Source organism: Strongylocentrotus purpuratus, unplaced genomic scaffold (genome assembly GCF_000002235.5).
Source record: "Strongylocentrotus purpuratus isolate Spur 01 unplaced genomic scaffold, Spur_5.0 spur5_scaffold_6, whole genome shotgun sequence".
In the NCBI taxonomy this organism is placed as follows: Eukaryota; Metazoa; Echinodermata; class Echinoidea; order Camarodonta; family Strongylocentrotidae; genus Strongylocentrotus; species Strongylocentrotus purpuratus.
This window is the reverse complement of record NW_022145612.1, coordinates 21657312-21681613: the sequence shown is the minus strand read 5'-3', so window position 1 is coordinate 21681613 and position 24302 is coordinate 21657312. Positions and strand designations below refer to the sequence as shown.

Genomic DNA, 24302 nt, shown 5'->3' with positions numbered 1-24302 from the left:
GGTACGCCGGTACATAGTGCACACGTAGTTCGTTTCGACGTGGCATTGCAGTGGAGGTTGAACAGTCAATGTTTCTGAATTTACATATTCCTAGGAAGAATTTATATCTAAGTGTTACTGTTGGAACGAAATAAGTCATCCGAGCTTGAAGATGGGTTTATCAATTTCGTCCATTTTTACCCGATTTTTCGGCAAAAGTTCAGTGAGGATATTGATGGGTGAGTAAAACTAAAATTCTAATTCAAACTTCATTCACAAATTCACGTCGACACGTTCATGTCGAATACGTTAGCTAGGCAGTAAGACTAAGCTAAGAGAAAGATATCAACAGAAAAAACTGCTTAGCTTAGAGTAAGACATTGGAGGATTAAAACAAAAATACATAATCGGTTCAGTGAAGCCAAATCCAGACATGGTCTCGGCGAGACATAGACCTCTATCGACAAACAAAATAGTTTTTTTTCTTTCCGCCTAGACTAACGTTAGGTCTAGTCCGAGTCGTATGAAATTATGAATTATGATAATTTGTAGCCTAAAAAGTATCACATTTTCTTAGTAAAAATGACAGTAGACCCTAGACTATTGTTTTCCATACAAAGAGTGGAAGTTAACTGTGGAGCCAGGCTGTCATTGGGTCTACTAATTTTAATGACTAGTCTAATGAGCATGATGATTGATATGATCTGATGATCGATGACGAATATGAAGGGGAGTGGTAAATGTACGTCAGTGCACCCAATCTTGTAATGACTTGTTTAGAGGTCTATATTTATTAATCATAATGACATTATTTCTTATTCTAAAATCTAAGACTCAAGTAAGAGGGCCAAATATATCATCAAAATTTGAGCAAGAACAAAGCCATGTAGAAGTAGCGGCGGCGTGGTGCTGGTAAAAGAATAAGAATCATCCGCAGAAACAGGGATCGTCTTTGCAAACGCCGACAGACGCTTCAGCAAAAATAAGGATCGTCCACATTTTTGCAGATGTTTCATATTTCTGATCTGCGCGTTGGCGATGCGAAAAACAGAGTCTCTGATGATTTTCTTCATGTATTTTACATTAACTTTGATGATTTGATCAGAGACTTTCACGTTATGAGCGATAAATCCTCGGGAAGACAGACAACCTATATAAGTAGATGGTGAACTGAGGTTATTTTATTACGTGGAATCCGTTTTTCACATCGCTAGCGCACATGAAAAAATACATCCGCGAAAATATGGATGATCCTTATTTTTAAGGGCGCAATTTGTCCGCGTTTACGAGGATGTCCTCGTTTTTGCGGACGATCCTCACTCTTGGACCAGCGCCCCTACTGACTAATGTCATGATGTATTCAACAAATATAGTTCTGTCTGACCCGGCCGATATATTTCCGGGTCAACGTACCAAAAAAAAGACTGGCCAATCAGATCATTTTTTTTTATATTGGGTTTATAAATATTTGAAACTCGACTGGGTTAGCCAGGCTGACTCTAGGGTGTCTGAAAGATTTTTCAATTTTCAATTTGGGATTGTTTTTCACCATTTTTGTTGGATATTTGAATAAAAAATGTAATCAAAATAATACATTTCAAATTTCTAGACTCACCAATGTTTCTATCAAAAGATACAGCCTCTCAAAAACTCTGCAATATTCATAGCATTTTGGTCAGAATGGACAAAAAAGTGGTTCATGCAAAGTTATAATTTTTGCTCAAAAGTTGTACAGCACGATATGCAAAACGTGGAGTAAGAGTATTTTCAAACTGAAACTCCTCGTGATCCCTTGGGACTAGAGAAAAAATAAGTGCATGGATATATTCTTTACAGCTGGCCCAGCTTATCCCTCGGGGGCTCACTTCATGAAATTGGTAAATCTTTGAGTTACCATGGAAACAATGTTTAAATCGCTGTTTTAAGCAAGATATTTTTAAAATTGGGGGGGGGGGGGTGAGCCCCTTTGCGGAATGTGGAGAAAAACCTGCTCTTTCATATGACACCTCACTTATTGAGTTTCACCTTCAGGATCACAAGATATATTGGTTTGAATCTCATTTTGGTAATAAAATCATTGACCAAGCTTGCATGAGCGCGCAATGCACATGGACTACATAGGGATGAGTGCAATCTCTATGAGGAGGATTTTAGCACACAAAACTGAGTGCGCGATCAGACACCCTACTCTTACTACTCTTAGGTACATGTACATGTAGCTATTCGATGTTAGAAAAAAAAATCAATATTAACTGGTACTCATCAACTCAAATCAAGATGGCTGACAACAAATCATGTTGACGATAAGTCTTTCCCCGATTTCGACACCTCCATTTCTTCTTAGGATATAATTGAGCAAGCTATCATAAGTCAAAATACATATTTCCGTTATAATTATTTTTACAAATAAGATGGAGTGTAATATTGCAGCCAAAGTGGATATATGAAGTCGGAAAGAGTGAAAAAAATTGCATCTTCATTCATCTTGGTCTAGCTGAACGGACCCATTTCTTCCACACACTACCCCATACGCCGTACTTCAGTCTAGTATAGAGGCGGTCAGAGGAGCCAGATGTGATCTCAGCGAAACAACCGTCGATATCAGAGAGACAGAGACTGAAACTTTCAGTCTACACCAAGCCTTACCTGGCAGTTGGCATGCACCTGCCTTCGAGAGACTTGGCGTATAGGGTTCTATTAACAAAAAACATGAATGCAGGGACAACAGACCATTTTTGAAAGTGCGGTGGCGCAGGCTGAACTGGCTTAGCCCAAAGCCTGGTTCTGGAAGAAAGTCTACAATATATATATATATCACTGTGACCCTTTGGTCTATCCTCCCAATATAACTGATTGGGGATGTGCACTTGTGCAGGTAGACTACAACACCACCGTTTCTATCACATTTTCAAATTGAGCTGGGGTAATTCCTTTGCTGCAAGTGTTAACAACAAAAATTGTTACTCTAAATAGGAGATTGTCTTTTGTACAATCAGTCAATCGTATAATCAATTGTTCAGCTTTGTGTTACAGGCCCCAGGTGTTTTGCTATTTGAAGTTCAGTGTTATTTGTGTTGAAACTGCTGTATTGTTGATTCAGCTTTCTTTACAGCATTATCACAGTTTTTAATTAATTACATTCATCATAAAAGTTGAAAGGCACACAGTGTTTGACAACTAATACCATTTGACTACCGGTAGTGTGATCATGTAAATTCTTCTACAGATTCTTGTCTTATCATTTTCATATGTTCTACTTTTTGCAACAGTTGGACTAGACGCTGCAGGAAAAACCACAATTCTGTACAAACTAAAGCTAGGAGAAATTGTGACCACCATTCCCACAATAGGTAAGTACATGTAAATGTGATCTCCACAACCAGTAATAAATTAATGTTTTACCCAAAACAAATGATATCCCCTTCTATGATCGATAAAGCACTATAATTTTAATACATGTATTAGTCCTAGTTTGTGCATTATAATGAATTAACATTATTTCAGTCCATGCAGAATGGTCCTAAACCATTATTACTACATGGGTTTCAGGAAACTTCAAAGTTCCCTTGAGTGTTAATTTATGTATTTTAGAGCAATATGCTATTTGTATGTTGTGATTGTGAGCCTATTTAGGCCTTTATTTGGCCAAGAAAAAAACATTGACTACAATAGTCACTACAGCAGTTGACCCTAAATGAGTTTTTTTCTCTTTCAGGATTCAATGTAGAGACGGTGGAGTACAAGAATATCAGTTTTACAGTTTGGGATGTAGGTGGCCAGGACAAAATCAGACCACTGTGGAGGCACTACTTCACAAACACACAGGTGATCTACTTTGTGTCTTTCATTGAGTTTCTTAGTCTCCTTGGTCAATTCAGCTGATGTGATATAAGGAGTTGCTTGGATGATATTCATCAGTATTTATTATGCCTCATTAGAAGAGAATCATCCAGACTTTATTAGAAGAAAAAAGTATGGCATGCACTACACTGTCTTGGGTGCATCAAAGGAAATAATGCTATTAATCAGTAGCATCTGTAGGCAGAAGCATGGGTTATAGTCAAGTGCCTAGAGCACCATGCATTAGGCCTATACAAAAAAAGATGTTGTATTATACAAATAATACACAGCAGTGAGCCTGAGGGCATTAGTAAGATATATCCACACAAGGTACCGAGTGTGAGTAATTTTACTTACCCGGTACTAACAAAATAATGTGCACCGGTATTATTTGTTTTATAAGATGATGTTTTATTTGTCATGATTTTACTAATGACTTTACTAATGACCGGCCATTAGTAAAATTATGTGTTAGGCAAAATAAATGCCTGATCACATGTACTCAAAACTTTGCATTATCTTTAAGATCCTCTTCATCATCTTCTAATGCCTGTTAAGCTCTTGTTTTCTCTTGGAGCAGTGTTCAAAGTTACCTAAATGTCTGATTCCTGTCCTTAGATCCAATATTTTACTGGTGCCATCCTAGGTTCCACACTTTTTTGTGGAGATTTTAAGATGACCGACATTAAATCTTTTGTATCCCTCTATTTTAAAATACCAGATTTAAAATAAAATGATAAACTTACAACCTGATTTATACTTTCAATTTCTCTCATTTAGGGCCTCATCTTTGTTGTGGACAGCAATGACAAAGAAAGATTAAGTGATGCAAGTGAGGAACTCAACAAACTAGTAAGTGGTGTTTACCTGCTGTAATTATCAAATTGTGTTTTTTTTTAAATTTAAAAATGTTTTTTTTTAAATAAACCTTTCCTTTTAAAAGCTCTCTCAACTGGCTGGCATGATTGTTCACATTATTTTTGTAAATCAGGAAACAATTGGTATGTAATGGTGTAAACTTTGCAACATAAACTACGACACATTTACACAATGCCATTGATTGTTACTTACTGGTACTAGATTTATCAGGTGGAACATAGTTCCAAGATTGTACCTCGTAATCATGCACAATGTGTAATTTATTTTGAAATCTCATTTTGATCAGTTTCCATCAAAAGCACTGCTAAACTATTTGGAGACAAAAACAGATGAAAAGAACCATTCAAGCTCCGACCATTCTGTACTCTTTTGTCGGTATGGAGTTGAATAAATTTTGCAGTTTTTAAGGTATTATTGGAATATGATTTTGATTGATTACTTCTTAGTGAATGTACAGAAGATAAATTTTTGATACAAAGCATTCTTCATAGTTTATTTTTCTTCTTTGCCATGCAGATGGGTGAGGATGACTTAAAGGATGCAGTTGTGCTGGTATTTGCCAACAAGCAGGATCTCCCAAATGCCATGAGTGTCGATGAAATCAGACTAGCACTTTCAATGAATACCTTGAAGAATTCAAATGTGAGTACCGGTAGCCATGATCATGTAAACTTGTTAAAACTCTGGAAATGGAAATATATTCTGAAGGCTTATATTGTACTGATTTTATTTTAATGTAGTTCTTAAAATAATCTCTCTTCAGAAAAATGTCCATGAAATTTGAGAGATAATATTTTTAGTATTTTAAAAACAAGGCAAAAATATAGTTCTTTTCAAAACCTGGTGAAAAACTGAAAATGATGAAAAATTATTGATGTAATTTCATAAAAGAGTAACTCAAAGATATATATCTCGTTACTAGGCCTGAGTCATGATTTTTTTAATAGACCAGAACCGGATTGCCTCACACCGATTGGGCCCTGGAGCAACGATTTATAAATGAACAACAAAAGAAAAGAAAACAATCCAACACAAAACTAACGTCCTAACTCGCTCAGATCTATGTTGATAGAAAGATCAATTCTCACAATTTAATTTCTTGAAATCTCCCTTTTACATCTGCATTCTTTATTAAATATTTAATTTGGTTGTTGGAGAACAAATGTCTGTCCTTTACATCCTTTCTTGGCTACAAGAGACTGAATTTTCAATGTTGAAAATATCTTCATTACTGTCATCAAAATGTGCATGTGGGGCAGCACCATACTGGACAGCACTGAATTTTTGTGCTCAATTTGCAATTGAAAAGGAAATCTTATATGTCTGTCTATATTTTTTGTAAAATGTGAAAAAATAAACTTGAAACTTGATACATGGCGGAATGAGCTGATTACATTTTGGGTGTAATTTGGAGATCAAAATGTGAAAGATCACAGGACATTAAAAGCTAAAAATCCTGGAAAACAAAGTACTGTGATGATTGAACAAAACTTGAACCAAGTTTGACATTTTAGCATGCAAAGATTAAATGGTTCATGAGATCGGTTGTTAAAAGTCACAAGATCATTAATCAATAAACTTACATAAAGGCAGTCATATTGAGACACATTCGCATTTGTCTAGTTACAAGAGCTATTTGGACTTTGCCAATTAGATTAATAATTATATAGATGAGACGTTTTTATTCAAATGTGACGTTACAATGTCATTTATGTATTGTTAGTGCCGTTGATACATGTATATCAAACTTAAGCATAATTTCTCAAACTCTCTCTTCAACAGCATATATTTGCAGCCTGTGCAACACAAGGTACTGGGCTGTACGAGGGATTAGATTGGCTATCATCAGAGCTTGCGAAATGATTCCCCCGTCATTATAGACTTATTCTCCCTACCCGTACATTCTACAGAATATCTCATGGTGTCTGCTAATAAATTCCTGCATTAGTCCGGCATTGTTCAGCAACCAGTATGAATTTTCTTCATGCCGTGTTTATGGATGTTTGTGTCGCAACTCCTCCAACACCAGATACTTCCCTAAGAGATTGTATATGACATCATCACTCAAGAAATACGAGCAGGTTGCTAGTGATAACTCAGCCTTTCTGTTATGGTACACACTTGAAAGAACTGTTTAGAGTGTACCGTTAGTGTGAAAGAAGAAAGCTGCGACGTGTAAATTTTCAACAGTTAATAGTTGTAAAGCATTTAGAGACGGTATTCCATATTAAGCTCTATATATATCTTGATTTATTGTTTTTGAATATTATTATAATTATTGTTAGTTTATATTATTATTAGTTTTTATTATTATTATTATAACAGTCGACTATGAAGATAAATAAAATAAATAACAGGATTCTGGTAAGTCTAATGTTAAAGATCTAAAAATGTGAGTATATTCACCTAAGCATGGAAAGGCCAGGGTTCTGAATCCCCTCCAACTCCTGTTCAGTGTAGAAAGTGACAGAACAACATCACAGAGACAGTTAAAATATTAAAGAAAGGCTCTGAGAGATGTTTTTACTAGTACATTATTTATTGCTCACCATTTGTCTAGAGGGCTGAAGGAAGATGTCATTGATTTTGATTATTTTTTTTTCAATCCATACAAATACAATGTAATATTTCAGTTATGAAATGATCATCTATCACTTCTGGCAAGTATTTGTATTTTTTGCCGTTATTGTTTTTTTTCTTCAGTGTATTTTGATACAATAATAATGTTGATTGTAAACGTTGAACGTACATGTGTCTGAAATTATGTGTTTCAGTAAGTTAGCTATGAACATACACTTGTACTAGAGTTTAAGACTTTAAATTCAAATAAATTACTGCATTACTGAGTTTAAGACTTCAAATTCAAATAAATTACTGCATCTGATCGACATTGTATTTTGCAGCGTAAACTTTTTAAATCATTAGCTTGCTGGTGAGGGAGAAACGTGTTATATAATTGTATAGATTTAAGCAGATGATTTGGCACAAATTTCTAATATTTTCTATACCACATGTTAAACAAGTTATGATTTATATGTTGAAGTTGTTCAGAGTAGGTTATTTCATTGTATTTTTTTCTTCTGCTTACCCTTTGCCATCCTGCTTGTATTCCTTTATTTTATATTTGTTTCATTTGATTCCGTCAATTTAGTTCATTTTTGCAAGAATAAAAGATGCATAGATCCAAACTTGCTTAATAGAAAAGGAAAGCATTTTTCTAATAGCTTGTGTAAGAATTCGCTTACCAAGATTGTTATGTTTATGTTTGTATTTATATATATAAAATTATTACATTTGCTTATATCACTGCAGAGACTCCTCAAATAATCCTTAATATTGATTCTTTGGGGGAAATATAGGTGAGTAATATGTTTTAGCCAGAGAGAAGACCTGAATGTTCTTGTGATATTGCGAGATGCATACATGAGAGTCATGGACAACTTTCAATGCCAAACTTGTGTAGTTTTACATTGGACTTTCTGTTTGTCTTTTTTAATGACTACCATTACAAATTTCTTTTGTGTTTATAAGAGACCAATAAATGCATCTATCTATCTGCTAAATGAAAATTGTGACATTTATACCTTTTGCATCAGCAAACATAATATTAAAAAAATAGAGATTTGCATTTCAAGCTACCATAAGATACCATTATGTCAATGCATTGTAATGCATAGAATATTTGAGCACAGCTGTTTGAATTAATTTGTTTACTCTGTATGGTACTGGTTGTTCTGATTAACATTTTGCCTAATGTGTCAACAATGTGATGACTTTCACAGAGGGACAATATATTTAAGTCCTCTGCTCAGAGCCAGAGGATCAGTAATTCTTATTGAAGAAAGAATAAATGCCCTTCCAACACTGAACAGATTAGTGACGTTTTATCCCACTTATTGGGAAATGAAATTCAGTTTGTCTCGGTCAGTCATGCATTCCAGTCTGAAGATATCACATTGCTGTGCAGCTGAACCCGATTTCTATGTACAGTGCCAGAAGAATTCTCACTCTTTAACTTACTTTCGTGATTACTCGGATTGTTGCGGATGTTCATGAACAATGTAGTCTGGGTTTACTATTCTCTCATGAGAGTGGGCAAGACATATATATTGTATGTCTTTTGTAATATTGTGTATATCCACTGTAGATACGTCGGGAAGTGAAAACAAGAAGGGTTTAGGGAATTACTTGACATTTATAAGTTAGACAATTTACTAGTGTACATAGTCTAGAATAGTGCAGAGGAGGATACAGGTCTGTCTGAAGGGGGAGGGGGTTGTAACTTGTACCTGACGTTTAATTTTCCAAGAAATTGAATTTAAGAGTCCTGTCAGATTTCTCCAGGATTTTTCAAATGGTTGGGGGGGGGGGGGGGGGGAGGAGAAAATTACATCGATGAGTAAGAAAACAATTTTTCAGGTAATTTTCCTTGCAAGAATTCCCTGCCTTCCCAGTGGTTTGAAAGAAGGGGTAGAGGCTGTGGGACATCCTACCACTAACGGCTTGTTCACATGTTGCTTTGGTAAACCTTGGTGGCGTTTTGTGTGCGTACTAAGTGCCTGGCTATTGGGGATGAAAAAAGTAGCGACGGGTAACGAAAGTCCTACACATACTCACTCATCTGTGTTTTATAAGATACATAAACTGTGAGGTGCAATACGCTTAATATGTATGCTTAAAACCCTCCATAGTTTACAGTGGCACTCGTGAGCAAGCCTCCCCCCCCCCCCCCCCCTTTCATTTGTTGCTCTTTTGTAATCTTTCATTTACTCCATTTGTATGTTTGGTCATGGATATTTCGGAAAGAAAATAGCTCTTCAGCCACGAGAAATGATCGACCTCTGAGATTGTGTTCCTAATATCTTTGATTGGGGCTGTATCCTGTATGTGTTCTGGACATCCAAAATGTTGAGGAAGGGCAAGAGCTATTTACTAATTTTACATGTAGTTTTTTCCTTACAGTGGATAAAAGGTATTGATTGTAACAATGTATAATGATTAATAAACATAATAAATACAAATTTCTTCATGTAATGTTCTGGTTGTTTGCTGTCTTTTTCATTAAAGATGTAGTATGTGAATGAATTAAATGGCAACAATGAGTCAAGTAAGGATGAAACCCAAGAGTAGGCATTTATAGGATTTAGGATTTGAATTATGTATCGTGAAATGTTTCAGGAAAATTTGGTCCTTCAAAATCAAAAGTATATTAATTATGGTTATTCTTGTGTATTAATCAGATTCAGAGTATTCAAGGCTGCTTTAGGCTGCTTTAGGCTGCTTTTTTCAATTAATGATATCAATGAATGAACAAGGTAGACTAAAGTAATGTAGTACTTCCTTCTTTCTTTAATATCCTCTTTCTCTCTTGGGCCAAATTAAAATAACTTTTAGTTTCTCATGCCCTTTAAGCTTCTCCTTCCTTTTTAGTCTTGCTCAATTTATCAGTTTAATAAGTTTATTCTGAAAATTATATCGGTATCAGTCCGAGGACATCTCATCAATAGAATCCACAGAAATTATTGATATACAACTTTTTCACCTTGGCCTCTGTATTGGAAGTGAAAATAAAACAGTTTGTGTTGAAATTGACCCAATATCATTGAATATGTACAGACAAAAATATCGAATATATGACATAGAACCAACTCCTCGTTTGAAAACAAAATCAAGACAAGAAACTAGGAATCAATTTAGACTCTATGTCACATGTTCTAGGTGCACTATAATATAGGGTCCACAGATTGCTGGGGCGTGAAGGGGGGGGGGTGGCAATTTTTAAAGATATTTTTGAACTAATTCATAGGAATATAAGGCTCCCTACTTTAATAGCCTTGCCAGATTGTATTTGCCTGGCGAAAATCATCCAACGACGATGGAAACGCCATGAATTTCAACAACAACAAGCTGGGGGCATTCCCCTGCCCTCTGAATTATCTGCGCTGCATGCCACTGGATTTCTTTCAGCCGGTGTTGGCGGACGGTACGGAGCTAGCGCACATCGGCACCGTATCAGGTGACCGGCGGTGTTGTCAGGGACGCTCTGCTCAAACGACATGCGACTTACGAGCGCGAGTGAAGTTAGTTCAGATTTAAATCACGATACCGGTATTTCCCCCAAAATGGCAGATGATAGTTCAAATCAACAAGTTCTTCTTTCAGTTGAAGCTGAGGCGTACGTTGAAGCAATCGAAACATTCCGTGTCCAGGATATAGGCAGCACCAAGTGAGTAGGGTCTATTAATTATTATGGAGTTACCCCACCGTACTGTCCCACACGTTCAATTTAATGTTTGAACTGTGAACTGTGAACTGAGTCTGAGTTTTAACTGGAGGTGCGGATAGGGTGGATTAATTTGTAGATGGGGGGGGGGGGGGGGATGTTAGGGCAATTTTTAATTTGACAGGGTCAGTGTAGGCGATAGTCTCTGGATTAACGTTAAGCATGGTTCCAAATCCAATCACCACTTCTTATGAAGTCGGAGTAGGCTATGGGCCTATGGGCGGCTATGTGGATGTGTCTGTTCTTGAGTGAGTTCATTGAAATTGCCTGTTGATATTCCCTCTTCCTTCTCTGGTCATTTTAGGTTGGGTGTAGTCTTGATAGTCTACATCCAGCTGCCCGTACATCATTTTGTGGAGACAGAAGAGACGGTGTTGTTTGCGCTTTCTTGCAAAGATCAGTGTAGCAAGAAGACTGGAGAGGAGGATGTTAGCTATGTTAGTGTCTCTACCGTAGGTGTTTGTCATGAATCTTGCAGCGCATTTCTGCCTTTCTGGACTCTTTCAATGGGCTTTATGTTCTTATTTGTGTGGGGATCCCAGGCTGCCGTTGTGTAGTCTAGTTGGGGTCTGACTAACATTTTATATAATTTTTCCTTCACTTCACATATAGAGTAGAGTCTCCGGTTTGCGGCATAGCCCGGTTTGCGGCCAGGGGTAATTGTTTTTAAAATAAAATGAATATGACTCGATAATAATCATTGAAACCTACCGTGGATTCCCTGGTAAGTTCTGCTTTGCCGAAAACGTCCGTAGCAGATGCTCCTGTCGGTACGGAGTATCCGTCAGCGATGTCAGAAATCTACGGCACCAGTCGCCGATGAATATTCCAGCAGGTGCTAACTTTTAAGTTAAGAGATCGAGGCATGACTAGATCAATATTGTAGCTCTATTTGTCCGATAGTTGTCCGATTGGAGGTGAAATTTGATGTTTTTTGTGGAAGTATGATGGCTGTGGTCTGTCTCCTATCGCAGATATTTTGATTGTGCCACCGCATGGCCAGTTGCATGGGGTGGCCGCAAACCGGCATGTAATTACGTGTTTTTCTGGTTTGCGGCGGGGGGTGTTAGTACACACATAACATGCAGGATCGTGTATGATGGTATGTGTGCTGATGTGTGTACCCGCTATGACCCGATAGTTTCTAGTAGTACGTACCCCCGTATGGGATGATCCAATCGAGGAAAAGGTGAAATTGTTTAAAACTTGACAAATTTACCGTAGCAACAGATAAACATGAGAATTTGGGTTACCCGTAGTAATTTGGTACATCTTTGATCGTGACGTAGCGCATAAAGCTTTGTGACGTACACGTGCCGCAAACCGGTAATGCGTGCCCGCAAACCGGGGAACTCGAAGCATTTCGAAAAGTGGTCAATGCTGACCACGCTGTGGGTCAGTTAGGTTATTTGTGACTTCTATTTAATAAGTAAGTATATGGACTCTTTATTGAGGGTAGTGAAGTATTCTGTGAGTATTTTCATAAAAATAGAATCGGCAGTTCCCGCCGATCGGCCGCAGACCGGAGCCACTAGCTACTCTAGACCCTATCTGGCTCAACGTGATAGAAATTCATTCGCACAAAATTGAGTACTCTTGAAGCTTTACCCGTTGCAAACTCTATTTGTCTGTTCCAGCGCAGATCTTTCTGGATGTAGATCCCAAGATATCTTGTCTCGTCTGTTTCTTCAAGGACAGTGCCCATCATTTTGTAGCTTGTTTTTCCACTTTTACTACAACAAGTTTGGTTATCTTTAAAGTGTCTGAACAATTAAAATTTGACTTGATGTTGACAAGTATTTTATTTCATATACATGTACCCCTGTAAATGATTAATCTCATATTATTCCTTATATTCTGAAGAGAAAGTGTGCCAAAAATCTCATCGAAATTCAGGCAAGAACAATATTATAGAAAATCATGGGGGAAAAAAGCCGCTTTTTCATCTGATGTGTCATTTCAATATTGCAATAAAGAAAAGGTTCCCATATCTGTACACTTATTCATCGAATGCAGTCGAGGAGTTTTTACAAGAAGGACAGCATATGAGACAATTTTTTTGTTTTTGTTACAAGTGTGTTTTCAGTACAGACTACAGTTTCAGTAGCACTTCATTGCATCCCACGTATTGGTTTCCTTCTTCCCAACTCTTATCTTGCTTATATACTCTTCATACAAGCAGTGAACAAATGTGTGGTTTCCATAACCACAATATAAACCCAGTTTTTAGAGTTAAATTGGTGAAATAAGTATTTTAAAAAAATTATATCTATTTCCCCCCTTATTTACTTGTTACATGCAATACCGGTAGATACAAAACTCAGCCTTTGGCTGCAGAGCATTGTCAAAGTAAAACCACTATGGAATTTAATTTAATTGAACAGATCTATATTCTTTTTCCTAAAGCACTGCGAGCCCTAGCAGGAGACTTTATCTTGCTCCATTGATACAGTCATGTATCTAGAACTAGAATTTAAATTATCTAATAAAGTGAGCAACAGGGGCGGTATTCTGAACCCTGTGTTATCTCTAATATTGTTGTATCTTTGAAGATAAGATAAAGTTGGTATTCTGAACATTGTTGTAACTTTTGTGTTATCTTTTGTTGTATCTTTTCTCTCATCTCATTGGCCGCGCCTGCGCTCATAGTTTGGTGCGCTTGTAATTGTGCGTATTATTAATAAAGTGGCATTTAATTCTCATTTGCATATGCTCACGGGAGATAATATGTCGAGATAATTGGTATTCTGAAAGTTGTTGTATCTTTTATCTTATCTTATCTTGCATGGTATTTACAACAATATTTACAACAGGTAGGGGGTTGTTGTATCTTTCGTGGTGATATAATGGCGGCAATATTTTTTGCCCAGAACCAACTTCGTGCCAATAGACGAGTTAGAAGAAGATTGTGTGTTGACCGGAAACATCACAGATGAGAACTTTCTAAGATATATGCTAGGATAGGACTATTTTAATGCTCTCATCTTAACCAATATAGTGAAAGCGTGATTTGTCTTCATGATCCACATTCAACAGCGCATAATGATGACGCGCGTAATAAGTGCTCAAATAACTAATTACGCCCAAGATTAGTATGCGCTAGGCGCATCTTCAGATATGGCATAAAGTATTCCTATTGGTTGATCTACTTATCATGCTTATATAAAATAGATTTTGATTGGTAGGGTCCATAAAAATGGGCGTGTCATCAATGGTCAAAGATAAGATAGAGGCGGTCCTTCAAGAGATAACACAGGGATAAAACAATGTTCAGAATACCAACTTACAACAATATTAGCGCTGTGTTATCTCTGGAAGATACAACAAAAGATAACACAAAACTTACAACAATGTTCAGAATACCACCCCTGGTATCTGGTGCAAAAACATTCTGGAAGATATTGGAAGGATACATCGCTGATTCGATTCCATGCATCACCGCTCTCTTCTTTGCAGATGGATGAAACAACATGAGTATTTGGAAAAACTCAACATTCAAGCTGTGCTGCATGCTTCGAGCAACCAAGATGAATTTGTCAAAGAGATGCTTTTATCCCATGAAAAGGTCAGACTACCTTGCACTTGTTCAGTTTCCTAGAATATGTATCTATCTAGAATAGGTTATTAATTGACTCCTATATTATTATCTCTTTCTATAATATACTTTTTGCCCAAGCAAAGTAAGTCTTGTTTTCCTTCTGTTTAATATCTTTCATTCATCACTTAATCCTTGTTTATAATGAATTGTTTTTTTGTTTTTTTTTGTTCTGTTGACACACCTAGCTGTATCTATTCTTTACTCTATATTACAATAAGTAATGGTGATTTTTTAAAATATATTCCATGAGGATACAAGTCATGTTTTACATTCCCAGAGCAGAAAAGTTATATTTTTGTTAAATTTATCTTCAAAACGGATATACATGTAGACTAAAGTGAGGGATGACTTCATCACATCATGGATTTGCATACAGCCTATGTGATACATTAAGCAAAATCATGAAATTCTGTAACTTTTTTAATTTTCCATCCTAATTTTAATGAAGCTTGCAATGATTTTTTTGGTTTATTTTTTTTTCTCCATTCAATCCAACTTGAAAATGTGCCAGACTTACTCTTTAAACATGCCTCTACTTTCAAAACGTAAGATTTTCAACCAAGGGCCGTTCGTGGATTCTCTCTTTGAAATTGCTTATTATAACTGCGACAAAATGTTTATCTCCAATGGTGATATCATAAATGAGGATATATTACCGGTATATGTTTTTAAAATAAATAAAACAGCTATTATATTGCTCGATTAGAGGAATCAAATTCAATCACTTTGTTTATTCTCATATTGAAATTGCTCTATCGTGATTATTCTAATATGTACGTTAAGGAACTTAAGGTAATTGAGATTTCTATCATTTTCAAATCTCTAGATACCTGTTGTGATCCAAGAACTACTCGCTCTTGAAGTTTGGAAGCAGAACGTCTTTTCTATCATTCAGAGAATGGACTTTGAACCCAAGACGACCTTTCCTCTTTACATGGCTTTGTACCACGAGGCTACACTTTCAAACTTGTTGGAAACGATTCTCTTTCATAAGGTGGGTTGACATGAAAGCAACATCGCAACCGATTGCTGGTCAAATTTTCACTTAAATGCGTGCTACATGAAGTTCAATATTTTTGTTGAAACTGGCCATTCAAAGACCAGAAATTAAGTTGGAAAATGTTTTGAAACCATAAATTTTGACTCATGAAGGGTTTTATGGTGATATTTGTGTAAAGCCATCATGGCACTTTTTTTATGAAAGTGGTTCAAAGAAGTTCTTTGGATTGCAAAGTTCCCTTGTGTTCATCCATTTAACTCTCTCCTATTAAAACTTTTGATATTAATTAATTCAATATGTGTAAGATTGTGTAAAATATTTTGTCACCACTCGTAGCATACCAACCAAAATTGTCACACCCAATTTACTTTTTCTATTATGAATAATGATATAAGGACACACTATCTATATATTTTACAGAACAGGAAGTAGCTATTTTTTTAAATGCTGATTTAGTATTAGTTTTCAGCCGTATGCATTTCGAAAAACAACAATTTCTTGAAATGGTGGTTTTGAATATCTCAAACTATTTTGTTACAGGAGCCTTGTGAAGCTGCTGAAGACTGCGTATTAGATCTTGTCGATTACTGTCATCGGAAAATCACTGATCTTGTTGCAAGGTAACTATGATAAGGACACATACTCTTGGTTGTTGCACCCACTTATACACGTACTAGCTCACCTATTTAAAATAAATTTATACTCCTACATAACTGTATATCTATTAGAATTTGCTACAATCGATAGGTCCTGTGTGTAAAGGCTGGGATTGGTCCAGGGGTATATTATACAGGAGAAGAAAATGAGTCTCGAAATTTTCGTTTTGAACTTGGACACCCAAAATTAGTTGCAGAGTAATAGTTGAAGAGTTAAGCTAGTCTATCCCTGAATCAGATCTTGTAGCATGTAGAAATTATATTCTGTTTACATTGATTCTGGCATTTCTTTATGCACTAGTGTAGCAATGAACTCATGACACAGCTAGTACCACATCGGTTTGGGCCCATGAGTATAGTGCTATCAGCTCGGTTTGATTACAATGGACATGATACCAGTTACTTATTCATTTACTGGTATATTATATCTTTATTAATATAAGTTTATCTATTGATTAATGCTTTTAAAAATATGGTATTTTTAGAAATTATATGAGAAAAAAATGTTCTGCCTGTTTTGCAGTCTTCACACATTTAAAAGAATTTTGCATTATGATTCTATGAGTCAATATGATGTTGTTGATGTTTGTTGATACTCTTTTTTTCTAGGCAAGAAGAGAATCAGGACGAAGAAGAAGCAGAGCTTCCTAAGGATGGCAAATCTATTGATGAATCATCAGCCATGGAGGTATGACTTTATCTCTGCTTTCACTCCATAGTTGGAGGTATAATTTATACTAATTGGTTACAAAATGCCATTTATGGACCAACATCTGTCTAAATGGTATTCATGTGTCTTCTCTTACAGTATGCAATTTACATTGAAATATGGTCAAAGGAAATATGGTAAGCAATTATCATATATATATATATATGTTAAGGATTTATACCATATGTGGGTATCAGATAATTTAATAATTTGTATTGTTTTTATAGGCTAAAATATATTTGTGATGAATTCCTTTGTCTTTCAGGAGCTGAAGAAGCAGCAGCAAAAAATCCAATTTGATGTAAGCATCAAGGCCATCTCCATATTCAGATATATCACTGACCATCTATCCAGGTAAAGAACAACATATTTCATATTTCTCTAGCTAAGATATATATAAGATATACTCAAACATGTATATTGATATCTTGTCTTCCCTTTGAGTAAGAATGGAAAGCTTTATTTAAATATTGTGGGCGATAATTTCTTTGTGGTCACTACATCCATCACACAAACAAAAAAACAACAAAAAAGAGAGGAAAAAAAATTATCACATTTTGGGATGCCATTTTACCTAATGTTTCTCTGACAAGTGAAAAAGGGGTCATCATCTCAAGGGGAGAGGGTGGGGGCATAATTATGGAGTATATACTTGGGGTATGTCACTTGGTTTAATATCCAACAGTGCTATATGAACTATTTTCAAAGGTCATTGCACTTTATTTCAGCCAATGAGATCTAACTATCTTGATAAGATTCATGAATAGTCTTGCAAATTTGAATCATTTGTTCATTAAAACATATTTGATAAATAAACACCAATGTATTTGATAAATGTTCATTGTGTTTCTATATCACATACCTAAAAGCCCACAGCATTACAGAGTGATCTTCTATATATGCATAAAGAGGTATGTTCTAGATCAGATAGAAATGAAGTTGATTGTGTTCATCCTTCACTAATAACTTCTTCATATTCTGACCTCGTTATTTAAATACAGTCTTTCACTGAGTGTGACGACCAGAATCCTCAACACCTTGGATATACCCAGTCTCTTGGTCCAGCTCGTTGATGATCCACCTTGGACTAAGTACAAGGATGGTATGTACCAAACACATATGGTTGAATTAATCATATATGAGTATTCATATGATACATGGTATTAGAATATATTCAAACAAATAAAGCAAATGGTGATGATGCATTATGTGATGATTAGATGGTTATTGGTATTAGCCTTCAGTCCACTGCTTGATTATCTACAAGTATGTACAAGTATTTACTTTCTATAGTTGGCAAATGAAGTAAGTCATAAATCATCATTAATTGTCATTGTAATTACCAGCGAAAAAAATAGACGAATTTGCCCCCGAAATTTGCATAGAGTTCAATGCAACACAAATTTTAGAGTGTTATTTTTATGCAGGCAAGCTTGAAAAGTAGCCCCCAAAAAATAAATATTAATTTTTTCCCTGGTAATTACTAATCATAGTTTTGTCACAATCGTCATCATCATCATTGTCTTTGTATACTTTGTCTTCTTCATCATCGCCATCAGCAGCAGCATCATCATCATCATCATCATCATCATCATCATCATCAATATTATTATCATCATCATCTTCATTGCTCCCTTACTATGATGAAAGACAGTCTGATGGTTTTAGGATTTGCAATTACTAAAAACAGATTTTCTGCATTTCTCTTTCACATTCCATGCATACGGGATATGGCCTTTCCCGGCCATCCATTCACCCAAAACCAATACTGTTCATTTCTTTGGTAATATTATCCTATCACCAGGGAAGTTGTCTAAGTACATCGACAACAAATGGCAAGAAGTAGCCCCTGCTGACCGGCTTCAGTTGACCAGGCTGGAGGGACAGGTCTGGATTGCTCTCTTCAACCTCCTCATGGGACCAGATTGTCAACAGAAATACGCATTCAATCCACACAACAAGGCCCAAATACTCAAGGTATATTAGATTATAGCTGAGAGCACCAATCACAAATTACAAACCTTACAGTTATCTATATCGTGTTATTTTAAAAGTGCAATTCATTCTAAATTTTGATCAGATTAAATTTTGGAAGAAGGAATTTGTTTAAATTTAAATATTAATTTAATTGAACAGAAAATTTCAGCAATATTTCAATAACCTGTGAGCCATTCCATTTATGAGATTCCTCGTCTACTTCCCACATTATTACCCTACAATGAGAAATTTAATATCTTTTCTAAGTTAATGCATCAAAGACAACTGAAATAAATTCAGGAATGGCTTAGAAATTTGACCTATCACGGTATATAAGTTGTCATGAAAAGCTGCTCATTCTTTAACACCTCCACGCATATATTACAAGCTACCATATATGGCTGAATATTAAGATGATATATAATACAACAGTGAAGGGCCATTAGGAATGCCTGCATTGATATTAACACTCCTGTATGCCTTTTGACTTTTCATATTCCAGCTACGATCACATCTAACCGAAGTGCTGGTAGATCAGATCCCTAACCTGTGTGAGCTCCAGCGTTACCTTAGCAACCTGTCCATGATGGACCCACCTGCTGCTCAGACAGGCATAGTGTTAGAACAGGTAAGATTAGGGGGGTGTTTGACAAAACTTGTCATCCGTGATAAATGACAGTTGTTGTTATAAGCTACTGAAATCCTTGCTTCTGATTGGTTATCAGCAGATTTGTCACTGATTTTTGTCATTTGTCATTGACTTTGTGAAATGGGTTACTGGAATTAAATAAATAGTAAATACATACTTGGAAATTATTGTTTGGTCTGTTGAGAGCCAGAAGGGTGTTTACTCTTTGAAGTCTTTAATTACCTCCATCTGGTCAAAAGATTGACATAAAGTATAGTAGGCTTATTTCCTCTACTAAAGATTTGTAGACCATTTAACTTTAAAATATTTGTTACTACTGGGGTATATTATATACAGTGTGTCCCAGAAAAAACAAAACCTAGAATTATTGATGTTTTATCATAACTTAATCACAATTATAATTAATAAATGACACATATTTGTAAAGCTTAGATCCTCCTTTTTTATTTGATGCAACTCATATGATGCATATTTCATGCATGAGTGATTAAAATCAATCTGAAGAAAGGGTACCAAAAGGTCATTTGTCGGACGGTATCTGAATTTTAAAGAGAAAATCACATTTCTAGAAAGTTCAAAATGAGCTAGGAATAACAAAGTTCTGTTTATTTAAAGTAATGCTTGCATTTCCATAATTTCATTAAACAAATTCGTTTTCACTGGCTGGCTGTCGTAGCAACAAACAGAATAACAAAAAAAAAGACTTACGGTAACTCTATTTCGTTGACAATCAGCCATGCATGAAGTCTTTCGTCTATGGCTGATCGTCAACGTAACCTTTGTACCCTTTCTTCAAATTGAATTTTAATCACTCATGCGTGAAATATGCATATGAGTTGCATCGAATGAAAGAGGGGGATCTAAGCTTTACAAATATGTGTCATGTATTAATTATAATTGTGATTAAGTTATGATAAAACATCAATAATTCTCGGTTTCGTTTTTTCTGGGACGCACTGTATATAGTTATGTATAATATGTATACACCTTTATATTTAATTTGATTTTCATAAAATACTATTACAATCGGTATTGAAATTCAAAACTTTATTTTCTAGAGCAGGAAATATATATTCACATTCTTATTTGTAGGAAAAGTTGCTTTAGAATGTAAACATTACTATTATTATCATTCTTAATTTCTTATTATTCAATTTCGATATTTGAATCGATACTTGATTGGAGCTATGAAACGAAATCAACAAGAAGGGTTATTATATAGGGGCAACAACTGATGAAAACAAACAGAGTGAAATATAGATAATAAAGGCTGTTCTTATACTTTAATGTAAATTCGGGAAGAATTCATTTTGGGGGAATAGTGCTTAATTGTATTTGATTGAAAATGATGAATAGTCCTTCCTATAATTTTCTTCTGTAACAAAATAAGAAAACTACATCTGTCTCAGTTGATCAAATGGAACATTGTAATTTGTAGAAAAATCAATCAATACGTGGAGAAGTTAAAATTATTTATCATTATTCTTCTGACCTTGATTTAGGTGCCTGAGATTCAAGAGAGGATACTAAAAGAGAATGAAGGCAAGTGGAAGGCCATCGCTAAGCATCAAGTCAAGAACTTCTTTAATTCCTCTGCAGAGTCCATGCGGGACCAGGCAAAAATGTGAGTCTCAAAGTCATATATATGAAGTTCATAATTATTGTGTGTTACGTAATGTACTATCGTGGTTACTAATTTGTTAAATCAGCAGCTTTATATCACACAGTGCAATACTTCATGCAGTTGATTTTGCAGCTGAATGTTAATTTCTGACCTAGTAAATTTAAACTTGTGAGGGAAAAATATACTGTGTTATAGTAATCCATTTATATGTACATGTTTTCATTTTAGCTGTATGTAATCTAAACATTTTGCTTTATAAGATTTGCCAAGAAAGAGAAAGAAACGTGTTTGTTTCTTCCCATGCTATAAGGTTTGAAACGTTTTATGCACAATATTCTGCTTTGTGGATGTACACACTATATTTATGTGTGCTCCCCATTAGGCGTTAAAAAAGATGTTGTATTGCCCTTTGCGACCGACCCCAAAATCTTGAAATCTACAGTCGGCTTTAAAAAAAAAGAAAAAGTTTTTTGGAAGAAAAATGTTTAATTACCGGTAATAAAAAAATATGCATTAAAGCAAAAAACTGAGAAATATCAGCCCAAAAGAGGGAGAAAAAAAATTCTGACTGACAAACCCACATTCAACATCTTTTTTTTTTTTTAGGCCTTATTTATGAACAACAAATTAAGTAATTTTTTTATTTGTATTATTTAATCAATAACAGTTTGAATGAAATCTGTTTGGTGGTCTTGATCTTGTTGGTTGTAGGTTTGCAGACATGTATAACTTTGACGTCCTTGAGTCCTTGATAGCGGAGCCGCCAAAGTGTGCCCTCTGTGGTTCACCCGCTGCCAAGAGATGTTCACGATGTCAGAACGAATGGTATTGCAGGAGGTCAGTGCCGTTCGTGTTCATTACCGTAGCTATTACTGATGAAAGGCATTCATTTTTATGTCAACCTCTTATAAACGTCCGATAAGTTTAAAAGAAATACAAAAATAAAACCCTCCTCCCCATTTCATTGTTATAGAGAAAATGGAAAATGACCTTTATATTTTCCCTTGATCGCAAGAGGTATTCACTATCATTACTTTGTTGTCTCAGTGATTAAATGAATTAAAAAGACTGTTAATTGTGATGCATAATTTATAATTACATACCTATGTATCCTATTTCAGTCACTATTCATTTATGAACATTTTATGTTCCTATCATTCCTCTTTATGTTATTTTTTTTGGTTGTGTGTGTGTATAATTTTTGTCTCTATTCTTCTGGTCATGCATAATTTATTATTACACAAATCATATTCCAATCACTAATAATTTATGAAGTATTCATGGTACTATCCTTCCTCTCTATTTGGATCTTATAATATATATTTATGTATAATTTTAATATAATTTATGTATAATTCCAGCCTCTATCCTCCTAGTGTAGTTGAACGTTATTTCCTTATTCAATCACATCATTGTAATTAGATGGATGGAATTCCATATTTAATCATACACATAATTGTAATTATATTGATAAATTTTCTCAACTTATTTGTCTTTCATGACAGGGAGTGTCAGGTGACGCACTACAGCAAACACAAGATCGCATGCAATCTCATGGTGGAGGCTGAACAGAAACTCAAAGAAGCTTCATTAAACAGCTAGCATGAATATAACAAGCATCATGATGGACAACTTAAATCCTTTGACTACTGACTCCTTTCATTCCCATTGGCTTAGTAATGAGCAACGCGGTTCCAGTATCATGTAAAGGGGTAACTTGGAATAGTGTGCCGGCATGGACCGTCTTCCTTGTAGAGTGCATATATTGCAAGATACTAAACTGAACAGTTTAATGCACTTTGACTGCTGTTGGATGTGCAGCTTATGGATACCGTGCTAGAAGACGACAAGTATGTGTATACTGAGTCTGAAGGACAACGCACATTAATGCTGAAGGATCGAGACATCTTAAGTGGTACATCTTGGCAATGATCACTCTTATTAAAGGTTCTATTCAAGCTTTCAAATGTATGTATTGGAATATCAGTCTTAAAATATGGCGGGGCAACCGGATTGTTTACATGGAGAAGATGATTTGGAATTCCTTTGAAATGGTGCTCTATTGGTGATGTTCAATTATATTGCACTTTGAATATTTTTCCTTATATAACTGTATGTAATGAACAAGAACATTAATTTCATTGCATGACGATCCTCTTTCTTAAAATTTGGGGGACGTTTTTAATATTCTTACTTATCGTATTCTTAGTCTAGATATGAATTCAATTGAAAATGCAGATATGTGTTATTTCACATTCATAAACACAAATACTTTTTCTGTTTGTGGAGTTTATCTTTAACATGTTTATGATATACATCATATTGTTTCATGCATGATCCGCTTCTACACTTAAATACACTTATAAAGTCAACTTGCTCAAGGGCTATAATAACCTTGAAGTGCCATTGGAGTACTAAGTTTTATACACAGCACAGCAGTGTACTTATGTATTAATATATGTATCGTATAGTTTATGTAACATTGAAGACATTTTAAGCCATCACATATATATGTGCATAAGCCAGTATCTCACAACGTATCCATGCACTCTATGGTACTCAATAAAAAAAAAACACCTTAGAAAAGTAGAATAAATAGATTTTGGATCTAAAATGCCTGTGGGAATTAGGAATATTATACAGTCACAAAAATAGCTAATAAAAATATCAGAATATTGATACTTGACTGAAATTCAATACCGGTAGCAGCTTTGTCATGGGAGATTCACTTGTATTGACAATAGTTCAATATGCGGTTTGACTTCAAAGTTTAGGACAGTATGTTATCAACATGTATGGATTTTAATATCATTTTGATGATTTTGCACCATTCCTGCGATGCTGGCTGTATTAAGGTTCTATTAAAAAAGAATTTATTTATATCTGGACTTGTCCATAATTGTTGTGTGGTTAGAAATATGATATCTTAATAAACTATGATTATATTATATTAATGTTGCACAATGTTCCTTTTTGTATGCATGTATTTAAACAAAAAGAGTACTTTCCATGCTCATGATAATCAACAATAACAAGCAAAATGCAGTTGAATAAGAAACTACAATGACAATGCTCAGTTAAAATCTAGAGCATCTATTTTTATTCACA

At 35.1% G+C, this 24302-nt stretch overlaps 2 protein-coding genes across 2 annotated transcripts; both read left to right on the top strand.

The window, feature by feature from the left end:
• On the top strand, positions 1-9732 carry LOC575871 (ADP-ribosylation factor 4). Its single transcript, XM_774926.5, has 6 exons — positions 1-218; positions 3249-3329; positions 3695-3804; positions 4600-4671; positions 5215-5340; positions 6481-9732. Exons 1-6 carry the CDS (start codon positions 152-154, stop codon positions 6559-6561), a joined length of 537 nt encoding a protein of 178 aa, XP_780019.2. The 5' UTR covers positions 1-151; the 3' UTR covers positions 6562-9732.
• Positions 9733-10706: 974 nt separating this feature from the next.
• LOC576498 (zinc finger MYND domain-containing protein 10) lies at positions 10707-24144 on the top strand. Its single transcript, XM_776799.5, has 12 exons — positions 10707-10924; positions 14438-14546; positions 15406-15573; positions 16120-16199; positions 16845-16923; positions 17210-17298; positions 17946-18046; positions 18749-18921; positions 19424-19549; positions 21073-21194; positions 21906-22031; positions 22700-24144. The coding sequence occupies exons 1-12, from the start codon at positions 10755-10757 to the stop codon at positions 22794-22796; spliced, it is 1440 nt and encodes a 479-aa protein (XP_781892.4). The 5' UTR covers positions 10707-10754; the 3' UTR covers positions 22797-24144.
• Positions 24145-24302: the final 158 nt, after the last annotated feature.